The 15,237-nt window shown below is 34.4% G+C and overlaps 2 protein-coding genes across 2 annotated transcripts; both read right to left on the bottom strand.

Moving 5' to 3' along the window:
* Window positions 1-7,715: 7,715 nt before the first annotated feature.
* Window positions 7,716-8,222, bottom strand: LOC116126819 (zinc finger BED domain-containing protein RICESLEEPER 2-like). The gene has a single exon (XM_031412493.1). The coding sequence runs from the start codon at window positions 8,220-8,222 to the stop codon at window positions 7,716-7,718; it is 507 nt and encodes a 168-aa protein (XP_031268353.1).
* A 126-nt stretch (window positions 8,223-8,348) lies between these two features.
* On the bottom strand, window positions 8,349-9,419 carry LOC116126818 (zinc finger BED domain-containing protein RICESLEEPER 2-like). The gene has a single exon (XM_031412491.1). It carries the CDS (start codon window positions 9,417-9,419, stop codon window positions 8,349-8,351), a length of 1,071 nt encoding a protein of 356 aa, XP_031268351.1.
* Between the last annotated feature and the right edge of the window lie 5,818 nt (window positions 9,420-15,237).

The raw sequence follows: 15,237 nt of genomic DNA, 5'->3' as shown, positions 1-15,237 counted from the left end.
CAAAACTATTTTTCTGGATAAACTTTTATAAAACTTTCCTCTTCAGTTTCATAATAAAAACATATGTACATACATTTGAAATCTGGAAACATAACATATACGCTTTGCAACTTCAAAAATACATGATTAGCACATCAATATTAAATTCATTGGACATCTCACACAGCAAATGACTAACTTCTTTTTAACAAAACTGACTCATAACAGAACACTGGTCACTCTGGAATTTTTCATAAAAATTTCATCCACCAAATCAATCTATAATTTTAATGGGGCACTCTAGATACACGTATGTTGTTCCAATAAATTGTTCAAGCCATTCCAGAGTCAGAAACTATTTAAAACGTGATTTTCTTTTAACCCCTTCAAAACTGTCAAACTGTTTCTAGGATTGAAGTTGCTGACTTGAAAAATTCATACTTTAATTGAAACTTCATGAAACCTTCCAGAATCAAACTATACACCCAATGGAATCACCAGAATTTAAAATCATTCAATTTAAATAAATATAGATACACTAAATCATTTCCTAAACATTACTGTTCTGCTAAAAATGTAAATTTCAAAATTTACGGAGCAGATTTCAAAAATCCAATACCCCGAATTTTAAGTGAAATAAAATTTTAAACACTCCTCAAGAATTCTAAAACTATCTAGATTTTGGAGCTTCAATCGAAAACCCAAAGTTTAGGTGAATTTTTCGGAAATGCAAATGGTCAGACTTTCACAATGTAAACTTCCATATCCAAAATCATACTTTTAACCAATTTTTGTTTAGGAACAACATATATGTTCTACTCACATAAAATTATTGAAATCAATCTTCCAATTTGAGTGTGATTTTATGCATTTGGTACTCAATCATAAACAACACATCAAAAATAGTTTTTCAATCAATTGAATCATTAATCACCAAAAAGGGAAATATTAAGCTTTACTCACCACCCCGTTTGCTTAATCTTCCTTCACTCTTTCCGATCATTAGAATCTGCTCGTCGGCGACCCCTTTTTCAGCTACCACCATCGCTCTCAACTCCTCTCTCTCTTCTCGGTTTCTTCCTTCCTTTCTTTTATTTCCTTTTTTGTTTTTCCCTTTCTTCTTCTTCTTTCTTTCTTTTTTCTTTTGTCCTCCTCTTTCTCTTCTTCTTCTCAATCCTTCTTCTTTTAGTCGATTACTGTTAATAAAAATATCTCAACTACTAGTCTACTATCAAACAGCTCTCCCGCCCCCCCCAAATTTTCACATGATCTTATATTACCCCTTGACACCTCAACATTTTCATTACAAGACGACCCCCAAATTTGTCGTCCGTTTCTAGACAGTTCAAAAGTTTTGAATATTTTCAATTATGACTTTGGTTTAATATTTGATAAATTGACATTTGCACCCTCGTTCTCAAACGTGGAACGTTTGTTCCTTTATATGGAACGTTTGTTCCTTTATATGGAACACCCATTCCTCCCCTAAGACATGCTGATCCAGGCATGAATGACACATTCCATCAAATCGTTCACTCTTCTAAAATTTCAGAGATTTCTAGGCAAACTTGGAATGCTTATTGTCATTGAACGACTTGCTAATAGCATGTGAACAATATACCATGCATAGCCAAAACACGAGGGTTACAATTCTCCCCCCTAAAGAAAATTTCATCCTCGAAATTTACTCACGTGAAGAATATGTGGATAATGAGTCCTCTCATAGGTCTTGCATTTCCATATTACTTTGTCCTTACCTTATTTTGTTCTTACTATAATATCCTCCAATGGATTTAACTAACATTAATCTCACTTCCAATGTCTTTCTAGAAGGACCGATACTCGAGTTATCTCATCAAACTTCTTTAAAATACAATATATTGTTTTGCAACACTCCCACAACCTCTTTCACTTTATAAGGTTTTCATCAAGTACACTTCTTTCTATTAAACTCAATTCTTGACATGTCGCCCCAAGAAGACACTTGCCAGCTTTTAAGGCTTTATACAATTTCAATATATTGTTCACATGTTATAGGAACGACCGTTTAATGAAGTAGAACAGGCGTTCCAAGTTTGCCTGGAAACCTCTAAAATTCTAGAAGATTGAATGACTTGATGGAACAGTGTTCTTCGTGCTTGGAACGACATGTCTGGGGAGAGGAACGAGTGTTCCATGCTTAGAACAACATGTCTGGGGAGAGGAACAGGCGTTCCACGTTTGAGAACGGGAGTGCAAAAGTTAGTTTTTGGAATATTAAAATTGGGTCCTAATTGAAAAGATTTAAAACTTTTGGATTGTCTGGAAAAGGGTGACAATTTAGGGGTCATCTTGTAATTAAAATGTTGAGGTGATAATAGGGATTAATATGAGATCGTGTGAAAACTTTGGGGAGCAAAAAAAATTGTTTGATAGCGATTGATTGAAAGACGAAAGATCAAGAAGAAGCAGAAGAGAGAGAAGGAGAAAATAAAGAAATAAGAAGAAAAGAGAAAAGAAAGAAGAAGAGAAAAGAAAAGAAGAAGAAAGGAAGGAAGAAGAAGGAAAGAAAAGAAAAAAAAGAAGAGAAAGGAAGAAACCGAGAAGAGAGAGAGAGAAGAGTGGAAAGCGATAGTGGTGGCTGAAAAAGGGGTTGTCGGCCAGCAGATTCCAGTGATCGAAAAGAGTGAAGGAAGATTAAGCAAATGGGCGGTGAGTAAAGCTTAATATTTCCCTTTTTGGTGATTAATGATCCAATTGATTGAAAAACTCTTTTTGATTTGTGTTGTTTATGTTTGAGTACCAAATGCATGAAGTCAAACTGAAATGGGAAGTTTGATTTCAATAATTTTATGTGGGTAGAATATATATGTTGTTCTTACACAAAAACTTGTTAAAGATATGATTTTGGATATAGAAGTTTAAAATGTGAAAGTCTGACTATTTGGATTTTCGAAAAATTTACCTAAACTTTGGGTTTTCGATTGAAGCTTAAAATCTGGATATTTTGTTTTAGACTTCTTGAGGAGTGTTTGAAATTTTATTTCACTAAAAAATTTTGGGTATTGTATTTTTTATGGATTTTTGAAATATGCTTTGCAAATTTTGGAATTTACATTTTCTGCATAACATGTATTTTTAGGAAATGATTTAGTGCATCCATACTTATACAAATTGAATGATTTTAAATTCAGGTGATTCCATTGGGTGTCTAGTTTGATTCTGAAGGCTTCATGAGGTTTCAATTAAAGGTTAAGTTTATATGAATTTTTCAAGTTAGCAACATCAATCCTAGAAAATGACAATTTTGAAAGAAAATCACATTTTAAATAGTTTTTGACTTTGGAATCGCTTGAAGAATTTACTAGAACAACATATGTATGTCTAGAGTGCCCTATTAAAATTATAGATTGATTTGGTGAGTGGAATTTTTATGAAGAATTTGAGATTGACCAGTGTTCTATTATGAGACAGTTTTGTTAAAATGAAGTTAAGTTAATCATTAGGTGTGTTAGATGTCCAATGAATTTAATATTGATGTGATATCACAAGGAGACCTTTGTATGAAGAGTTTATTGGATTTCTAATAAAGGGAGACAAGCGGTGGCACCGTTAGAGGATTCAGATCCTTATTTGGCCTAAAGTTGGAGCTTCAAGTTATGAGTGAAATATACAGTAGAACCTCTCTATAGTCATAATGTTGGGACCAATTAAATTTATTACTATAAGGAGGTTATAATTTAATAGAGGTGTAGTTACAAGAATTATTGTTTTGATTTCTTATTTTATAATTCATGTTTTAGTAGTATTAGGATTTCAATTCATTGTTTTAGTAGTATTAAGATAGTACGGAAATGGATATCAAAGAGTCATTGTAAAATTGAGTGATCAGATTCGACAACTTCACTACCCTAATCAAATGGGTAGCAATGTCTTCCTTAATCATCCAAATGAGCAACAAGTCGTGTATGTTTTAACTGAAGAAGAAATCATTACTTGAATTAGACAAGAAGAGGAAGAATATAATCTTGAGGATGATAGTATGGAAATACAAAAAATTTCATGCTAAGAAGCTCTGAACATGCTTGAGAGCTAGAATTATTTTGGCTTCAACAAGAAAGTGTCCATGCTGGCGGCTTATTACGTACCCACAAGATAAAAGATATGGTAACAATTTTAAAGCAGAAATCATTGTCCCAAACAACTTTAGATAAATATTTTATTTCATCTTAAACTTTTAATGTAACATATCATATATTTTTTGCAATATACATATAATTATTACTATGTGGATGCAAGTTTTTTAAGATGGGACCTAGAAAAATTATAATTTATTATAATGTGAAATTTATTCTTATTTATAACTGGCTCAAGTTGAGACCATAATTTTTTATGATTACATAGAGGTTATTCCTATATAGAGTATCACTATAAAGAGGTTTTATTGTATATATAAAACACATCATTTAGCATTAGGAAGCTAGGAATGACTATTGAGCATTTTCTAAAAATCTTACCTCTTTTGCCATCACCATAGGTAGCATGGCCGACTTCCACAAGTTCAAGATTAGTTAATAATGCTTTGTTACCTATCATGTGTCTCGAACAACCATTGTCAAAGTACCATTGGTCGTCCCAAAATGCAAGCATTCATCTATGAGTAACAAGGCAATTAGCACTTAACTTGGGTCTCCGCACTTTTCTGATTTAAAAACATCCTTTTGGTGTGGTGACATGAAAGATCGATGTGGTGACTATTGAGAAAGAAAATCATAATTTCCAAGACATTTTTTTTTAAGTAGGAAATGAGTTTAAAGCATTTAGGTCTGATGTGACATTTCTTTTGACAAAAATGACAGAATGGAGTGAACTATTTTACCTTCAAGGATGGATCACAAGGGGTAGCAACAAATTTTGGAAATGATTTAAAAGCTTTGACGAATGTGGTCACACCAGGCTTGGATGTGCTTGCACCAGGAGAAAAACTCAAACTCAATTTATCACCAAAAATTTTCCCTTGGCCAAGAACTTCATCAAGCTTGTATGAACCTGCATTTAACCTTTCAAAAATGGCATTGGCCTTAATTAGTTCATTTAAAGCTTGACTTAGCAAAAGCTCATTGTTGAACAAATCATAAAATAAGACTTTCATTTTATCATTAAAAAATATCTTATCTTCTATCAAAGAGGATTTTTCGGATTCAAGAGATTTAATTTTCTTGATAGCTTTAAACCATGACTCATACATCTTGTCATAAGCCTTCTGTTGCCATTTGTAGACATCACATGAATTGTTTGAGGACACACTATCACTGTCCTCTTATTTAACCGTAAAGGCTAAAAAAAATTCAACCTCATTGGTGTCATCACCCCTAAGGCTGTGTTTTGTGAGGGTTGTGGGCATATAACTCCTATTATCTATTTTTGATTCCAGACATTCCTTTGTTTGGTTTGACAGTAATATAAAATTACGGGAATGTTTCATTCCCAATAGTGAATACTATTGGTCATTTTGGGGGTTATCAGATTACCTAGTCCAGGGGTGTTAATCATTTTTTACCGGGCTTATTATTATTTTTTTTACCAAATTTTCCCTTAAATAAAAGCCATTTTGGACTAAATTGCCCTTAAATGTCTACCAAATAACAATTACCTAGACCCCCAACATTTGAGAATTTAGCTAAAACACCCTAGCCACAAAAAGTATAAAAGTTAACAAAATATCTCCAGCCACCAAAGATCACCACCAGACGTTAGCTACCACTGTCGGCCACCGGCAATAGTAGTCAGATCGATGCACAATCAGCGGGATGTGGCCAACTGTGCGCCAATTTGGCTATTTTTGGCCATATCGAAGGCCAAAAACGACTAGATCACCATGGATCTGGCAAAAAACGACTAGAACAATTTGGTTGGAAACAATTAGATTGGTGTGGATTTCGGCCTTTGATCTGGCTAGAAACAGCCAAAACGGCGCATGATTGGCCAAATCTCACTGGTTGTGCGCCGTTTCGGTGACTGCCTCCAGCAATCGGTAGTGGTGGCCGGCGGCCGGTTATGGTCTTGGGTGGTTTGGGATATTTTGTTAAAATTTATACTTTGTTGTTGGGTGTTTTAGTTAATTCTCAAATATAAGGGGTTAAAAGTAATTTATTTATACAATAATAATATTATAATGATATTAAAAAGAAAGGGCAATTTAGTAAAAGCTTCTGTCGATAATATTTTATTCTTCCTAACCAAACATCTTAATTATTTATACCCATTAATCTAACCAAATATATTGATATAACATTCTCCCATAATCTTCAAGGTAATTTATCTTATTGGTAATCCTACATTTTCAGCAATAAAACATTCCCTAAACCAAACGCACCTTGAAAGTTTTAAAATATTACCAAGTTGTTAAAACTTAAGCGGAATGGGTTTACTTGTTCACTTTGTGCTTACTAAGTTGTTTAAAAGATAATCAATATAAGTAAGTCATCCCTGACATAAAATAAAGAACACAACTCATTTTTACATGGTTTCACAACTTGCTTACATCCATAGGACCAAGTCCAGAAGAAGCAAATCCACTATGAGATACTTATGTGTTCAAATACGAAGCTAAAGACAAGTATCAATTGCAAAACATCCCCTGTTTAGGCAACACTTCAATCTTCACTCTTAGGGTTGGACATTAAGCCACCATAGCTAGCTTCACTCCACAAGATCACCTGGTCACCCTTGAGCTCCTCTCAATGTTCAACACCGAAAGAACACTTTAGCTTCAGCAGCTTGAACACGTCTAAGCAGCAATCATGGAACCATGTTCCAGAAAACAACTCAAACAAAAGAGAGTTAAGAAGGTAATTTAAGCCTACCAAAGCATAGAGAAACTTAGTTCAAAACAAAAAAAACCCCATCATATATTCAGAGATGATACAAAGGTATATTCAAGCCTCTCTAATTAAAGCGCATTGACATAGAGAATAAGGGGTGTTTGGTTCCTGGGTACCCAGAGCCGAAACCGGTTCCGGGTACCCTATAAAATTACTTTTACCCCCCAAAAGTTTATAAAATGACAAAAAACCTTAAAAACCTACAAATACCCCCCCACCTGACACTTGTTAACAAAAAATAAAATAACAAATACATTATAAAGCCTTAAGCCTTCCACCTCCAATTCAACTATACGGAAACTAAGGATTTCACATTACAAATTACAATAATCCGTTAGAAAAATCAGAAATTACAAATTACAAACTCCGAAATTAAAATGATGAAATTACATAACATATAAAATAAGTAACATAACAATTAACAAAATCCAAATATGAAAAATTGAAAACATCTCATTCTCCATGCTCCAAATTGCTTGCATCATGAGCATTAATTTCTACAAAATAAATACAAGAAAGTCAATTAGTAAGTTCAAAATATTGAATACAATTATTTGGGAATAAATTAACTAAATATTAATATAAAAGATTGATATTATATTGTTACCTAAGTCGTAACTTTCTGCATTTATCAAGTAATCCTCAAAAGTAGCTGGGGTATATGCATATCTCAACCAATCTTGTGTACAAACTAATGCTTCCACAACAGGTGTACTTAAAGAACTCCGAAATTGATCAAGTACACGACCTGATGTACTGAAAGCTGACTCAGAAGCAACTGTAGATACTGGAATGGCAAACGCATCTCTTGCCATATGTGAGAGAACCTTATACGTTACAGCATTTACTTTCCACCAATCTAGTATGTTCAAGTTAGACTTCCTGGGAAGACATTTCTAACTCTGATTTAGTCATATCATGAACCTCTACCTTCATCTCCTCCTCATACTCATCTAAGGAGGGGTCGTAGTCACTATTATCACAACTCACACCAGTAACTGAAGATTGACCAATTTCGGTAGGTTGGGAAGAAGCGGAAACTTGGCTTTCTTGGAAACTTGATACAACCTCCACATAAAAAACATACAACCGTTGTAACAAATCTCTCAACTTTCCATACATCAACCCAACCTTTTGAAAATCATTGCCATAAATCTTTTTGTACCCCCACTCCACATATTTTATTTTAAACCGAGGATCTAAAACTGCTGCAATCAATACCATCATGTTGGATCTATCAACACTTCCATAATACTTATCAAAATTCTCTTTCATTTTCATTGACATGTTGTTAAGTACTGGATTTATGTCTTTCTCCCATTCATTCAAACAAAGTACAAGAAAGTAAGAGTTAGAAGTCACATAGTTCGACCCCGACATTTTAGTTGTAGCTTTATAAAATTTTCTGAGGAATTTAGCAAATACATTTGCTTTTTCCCAATCCTCATCAGAAGGTGTATCATGTGACAAATCTATAACATAATTTGGATCATCATCTTCCAACCTCTAAAAAGCTTTCCTGAATTTTAGTGCAACATCTAACATCAAATAGGTGGAGTTCCATCTAGTAGCAACATCAAGACACACACCACCTTTATAAGCAATCCTTTCTTCTTTCACACATCTTTGAAATGTTTCGGCTCTAGTAGGGGAACTCCTCACATACTTAATCGAATTACGAATTCGGCTAATACAATCCTTTGTCTCACTAAAACCATCATTTACAATCAAATTCATAATATGAGCAGTACATCTTATATGGAAGAACTCGCCATCCAGAAGTAGCGCTAATTTGCCCCTTAAGTAAGCGATTGCCACGTCATTAGCGATAGCATTATCAACTGTTATAGTGGACACTTTATCTTCAATACCCCAATTGAAAATGCACTTCTCAACCACTTTCCCTATCTCCCTTCCCTTGTGACTACTAATGGGCACAAAATTGAGAATTCTTTTATGTATAACCCAATTATCATCAATGTAGTGACCAGTGAGACATAAGTAGCTAATATTCTGAATTGAAGTCCATATATCAATAGTCAAAGCAATCCTAGACTTTAGAGAGTGCAACTTACTTTTCAGTAAAACCTTCTCAGAATCAAAACGCTTCACAACATCCCTAGCCAATGTGTTGCGAGAAATATCAGACCACAAAGGTTGCAATGAACTTAGAAATCTCCTAAATGGTGGCTGCTCCACCATTCGAAAATGTTCTTCCATAATAATAATCATTTCAGCAAGCAACTGCCTAGACACTTCTTGATTGAATCTCCAAGTGCTAATCGTACTACTTTCTGCTCTTTCTTTGTTTGTAGTCTTGAAAGTTGAGATAAGTGTTTGGCTTTTATCTACATTGCTTAGGCGTTTCTCACAACTGGATAAATGCTTATGCATAGAAGAAGTTCCATTCATCACATTAAACACCAACATCTTTGCACAATACAAACACTTTGTTCGGTCTACTATGCCGGTTGTCTCATTGACAATTTTCTCAAAGTGTTGCCACACATTGGATTGCTTGGGCTGCGCACACACATTTGAGATATTCTCTTCAATGTCAATATTCTTTGATGACATTGTTCCTACAAAGAATTAAGCAATCAGCATATAAGTAATATAATAATCATGATATAAATTATAAAGGCTAAATTTATTATAAAGATCTTATTTTAAAAAAGAAAGCGACATTCACAACATAGAAATGTCTAAAACTAACAACAGTATATTATAAATAACAACAAATGAATTAACTCACTATGTCTAATTCCAAATGGTTAATTTAGTGTACATCAAAGGATGAACTTTCCCAACATAGCCGTACATAGTAAGGCACCAAAAATTAACTTTATTTTAAGACATTATTGTACATTCCAAATTCTTTACTATTAAATCACATATTCAATTCATATTAAACAATTAACATCTGAATGCACAATGTAAGATGGTTTCTTTTCTTTGATTTGCAATACAATAAATGAATAAAACCTTGAAATAAAGCTTCAACATCTATGGAACTGTGATGACATTTGAAAGAAAAATTGAACTGAAGGACTAGAGATAAAATGATAAATGCAAGAAGTAAAATATGATATTGAAAGAAATGAAATAATTATAAAGTATCCAAAGGAGATAACAAAATCGGAATTACATGTATAAATAGGACAAATTTGTCTTTAAATTAACAAGTGGACAAGGACCACCAAAAAAATTTAACTAAACCATTCTCTTTCTATTGTCTTGATATGTGTAGACATACACATAGCTGCCAAGTGGTGCATCTTTTAAAAAGAAAGCTTACTTGTTACCACATGTTAAAGGCCAAGGCAAGGCCAAGCAAAATCATTATTGTATTTGTCACTGTTGAAAGCCTAAAACAATCACTGAAGCAAGTGGGCATGTGTCCATAAGTCCATTATATATGTACCAGATTCAGCATCACACCAACCTAATTTCATTAATTATACTTTTCCATTTGCCACCACTACATTTGCTTTTTGACCTTTTTACTGTGTAAATATTTTCTACTTTTTAAACCATTACCATCAGATACAATCTATCCAACAATGAACATTATCAATGACATAAAACTTGGTGCACTGCAAACTATCTGTGCTATCTTTTTTAATTATAAGTGGTGGACCATTGGGGCCCTAATGTAGTAATGCCTTAACTTTGTGGCTTTGTGCCCCAAGCTCTCAACAGGCCAACACAGCCAAGAATCTGTCAACTATTTTTGTCTCCTACGCAACCACCAAGTCAAATTTGGCTGCAAGTCTCATTTTGTAGGTCCAATTGTGTTATTCTCTTCTCTATTATTCTCTTCTCTATTTATTTTGTTTTTCGAATTTAATTTAATAATACAGATTCGTCAACACTTAACACTTAACAGGATGGGGAAGTAAGTCAACATACTGGGAAGCAGTGAGCACATGGGTCTTGCATTTCACAACTTTTAAACACAAGAATGATGCCTATTGGATTGCCTATAAAGTGTTTGTGAAAAAACTTACTTCACATCGTCAAGCGTCAACACAACAAAGTCTTAGAAGAAGAGAGTTCAAGTGGGTCTTAGAAAGAGAAACGAAAACAAGATACCTAGTGCTGGAGCTGAAGGAATTCCACTTGAGCTGAGGGAGAAGTAACAATCCTTAACCAATTAGCTGAGGGAGAAGTAACAATCCTTAACCAATTAGGGCTCTGTTGTTGTTGTGATGAAAAACCAAAGAAAAGTGTGAATGATTTTTTTTTTCAATTTGGTGTTTAGGGTTAAAGAGTCGAATTGGGAATTTTAGTCTGCCCTAATTTAAATTTTCAGTGTAAAATATCACATAAATCCCTAGATTTATATATAATTTCATTTTAGTCTCGGTTCCTAGGTACCTGTCGGTTCCTACCCAGTGGAACCAGAACCGGAACCACACAGTGTCGGTTCCAGTTTTTTGGAACCAGAACCTACCCTGTCACTATCGGTTCTGAGTAGGAACCGAAACCGGAATCAGATCCCGGGTACCCGTCAGTTCCAGTTCCAGGTGTTTCTTTTGTACACCCCTAGAGAATATATAGAAAATAGGCATATAAAGCTGGGGGACAAAGCAGCCAACAAGTTGCTTTTTGGTTTTGCCTGTTTAGGAAAGTTCCCACAAACTTTGTTGGGGACCATGGTCAAGGCAAACATAATATTTCAGTACACCTAATGAATAAATGACAAGTGTACATGGACCACAAACACATATCTTAGTAAAGAATAAAATCACATCAATGAAAAAAGATCGCAATAAATGTTGTGAAAATATCTAGCAGATGAGTGTCATCACACAGACTCTGATGTGCCCACACAACATGAATGAAAACATAAATAACTGAGCGTGGTCACATCAACAGAGAATCATGACACTGGAGATGAAACTGAAAATGATTATGCATGAAACAAAATGAAGTCCCCACACTAATACTAGTGTTGACAAAATACTTAAAATCTCCCACTTTATCAAACTTATGAACAAAGCACAATATTTTCACCAACATACCTGTCTCAACAAAACTTCAATCAAATAACAGGAGACAAGAAATTAAAAATCCAACGAGAATCAAATCTCATAAGAATCAAAATCATGACTGCAAAACTCCTTCTCAATATATGAACTGCCCCTAAACAAATGCACTAAATCACATACAAGAGATAAACAATTAGGAGTAAATGGGTTAGTTCAATTCACAAAATTAGAGCCAAACAAGATTCAAATATGCATGAAAAAATTAAAAAAATAAAAAAAATCAATTAATAAAAGCAAAAATAAAGTGCAAGAAACATAAACTGATTAGATCACAGTTCAACTAAATAAGCAAAGGAGAAAATAGCAAGAGAAATTTAAAAAACCTTCCAATAGTTCTCTTCTCAAGGTGATCACATCAATAGCATGTCATCACACCATCAATTTCATCATCCAAGCAAAAACAGCAACAACAGAGACAAGAATGAGCAAGAACAACTAAAACTCAGCAATTTACTCCCCCACTTTGTTCATAATGTTTGCCTTTAAACACCCTTATGTCTGTTTGATCTCCTTGTGGGAAGCTTCTTCACAGCAGTTGTTTTTCCACGATTTCTTGAGGAAGCAGAAGCTTGCAATTGATTTGACTCAGTTGGCTCAAGATCATAAAGGGAACAGGCACAACAGGGGTTGTCTCACCAGAATGAACATCTTGAACATGAATGTCTGTTGAAGGAATGTATTCAATTTGAGTGTCAGTAGCAGGAACATCAACTAGAGATTCTTCCTTAATGTCATGTTGATCAACCCCAAGATCAACGATATGAGTAGCATTAAGATGAAGTTCTTCTTCATTTTCAAGGACAATACCATCAACAGCAGTAGCATCAAAGACACCAACAGGATCAATCTATGGTTGCTCTTGTTCTTTATTAGCCTCATCGGCATTTTGATCATCAGTAAGGCCATTATTTGCAACATCATCATGACCATCACCTTGAACAACAGCCCTTGTATTCTTCACCAATTCTTCTAAGGAATCCACCCGAGCATTCAAGGTGGGGTGAAGATCATAAATCTTATTTTCAATACCCTATAAAAAATTAAGAATCTTGGATTGCCAAGTGTTAGATTTGGCAGGAGCAGCATGAGAGGATGATGGGACATCCATGGTAGGGGGGTTGGAACATTAAGAAAGAGAAGAGAAAGTTTTATCACTATACAAAATGAAGCAGCGGCTAGCACGCTAAAATCAATCACTTGGAGAAGTACATTGGTAGCAAGGTAGCCACATGATAGCCATGTGGTCACAAACCCACCAATGAGTTCTTTAGCCATCTCATTTAAACTATTAGGATTAATAGACAAATCATCAGGGTTTTCCATAGCAGGTAATCTAAGATGAGTCCTAATCATAGCAAGAGTGAATTCCATCAAAGTACCTCTAACACAGACTTGATTTTTATGCAAACTAACCTGATCAAGATCTTTCCTAAAATTTGCAAAAATTCTTGCACAAAGGCTTGCCAATGGGAGATGGGATTTTCAACAGACCTTCCCCAGTGCCTCTCATTCATAATATACGCAATATCAGGAAAGTTAAACAATTTGACATTAGATTCACACACAATGGGTCTATGAACAATGTTTTTTCTTAAACGTTGACTCAGATAAAGGAGAGCTAAAAGTTTGGCATTTACCAACATTCCTCAAATTGAGGAGTAGCTTTCATTTTCTTCTTTCCTTTAAAAGCCTCAGATTGCTTCTTTTTCCCTTTGGATTTGGCAGGGGAGTTTTTTATGAGTCTCTTCCTCTTGGTTGGTTGCACATCAGAGGACGACGAACTACCACTTGGAGAGCTTGACACCGATTGCGTGTTTGTAGGAATGTTCTCACTGGAGGACATTGAGTGCGCACCTTCAACTGCTTGAGAGGTCTGACCTTCTCTCGATCTCTTCTTGGATTTTGTGGTTTGGCGTATGTCGACAATGCATGATTATTGTGTTCCATTGGTCAAGAAATCAACACTCGTTAGATTCAACAAGAAGAAAATTGAAAGGAATTTGAGAGAAAAGTGTTTAAGCGGCACAATTTTGGTTCAAGGTAAAGAAAAACATGATGTGGCAACCTTATATAGAAAAACCCTAGAGAAAATTAGGGTTTTACTTTGAGTAGTCACTTAAAGACAAGATGGGCACATCGCAACTCAATGTGAGAACACCAGCAAAAACAAGTTCAGGGTGAAGACATCACTTGAGGTGTGGGCACAAAGAACACAAATTTGAAATAATAAAAAAATTCAGCAATCATGTGGTGACACAAGTGTCAAAGTGAGCACACAAGAATCATTTGAACAATCTGAACCAATTGAGTAGTGTGTGGTGACCGTCAGAGCTTATGTGAGCATAGTGAATCAAGCATGTCATAACACTGACTCTCAAGGTGGCGACATTGACACAAAGGCAGCATATCTTAAACAGTTATTCAATTTTGAAAAAAAAAAAAAATAATAAGACAAAAATAATCATGAAATCAATCACAAAATTTCACAAGATTTCACAAGATTTAAGGAAGCAAGTCATACAGATCTAATTAGATAGCACTCAATTCATTTCTTAACCTTTGAAAGAAAAAGCATAAGGAGTATCTCATCCCATGAAATTTCAACAACTTAAAGCAATCATTCCTTTAATTCATACATAAGCAATAAAGCAAGCATTCTTCATCATATGTGTGTGCTGTGTCCTCTGTAGGTTAACGAATCTCTTGAAGGCAGCGAAAATAAAAAATGTGTTAAGATCCGCTAACACTAACCCATGATCTTTACGTCGATTACATTATTTAATATAAAAACATCAAACCAAATATAATATATCATACCAACGTTGGAGGCTCCTTCGATTTGATGTTGGATTCGCACCACTGCAAAGTAAAAGTGCACTCCCGGTATCCACACGAAGACAGGACTACCGTCATTGAGAGATTTCTAGACTAGGAAGATCACTCAACTCTAAGAACAATTTTCTATAGAATTTTCTTTGAGAGAAAAATTCTTTTCTCACAAAAGGGAAATGACGTTTTTGAGAGAGAGAGAGAGAGAGAGGTGGCTAGGGTTTGAATTTTGTAACTCAAAAATCACTTAATGATTTAATATTTAGTTTCACTTAAATAGTGCACACTAAAATCCTATTCCGACTTGGAATGGCCATCTATTCTGACTTGGAATAGCAAACAACTTATTCCACAAAGGAATAGATTCCCCTTGCAACCCAAACATGGCATTTCAATTCAAATTTAAAAACTAAAATTTGAATTTCATATTATCAATATTAATGATAAATATTAACATTAGATAATATCCATTATATTTAAATTCAAATTTAAAAACCAAATTTGAATTTCAT

This window comes from Pistacia vera, unplaced genomic scaffold (assembly GCF_008641045.1).
Source record: "Pistacia vera cultivar Batoury unplaced genomic scaffold, PisVer_v2 Contig184, whole genome shotgun sequence".
Classification (NCBI taxonomy): Eukaryota; Viridiplantae; Streptophyta; class Magnoliopsida; order Sapindales; family Anacardiaceae; genus Pistacia; species Pistacia vera.
Note: the sequence above shows the minus strand (reverse complement) of the source record. Positions and strands in the feature narration are given on the sequence as shown.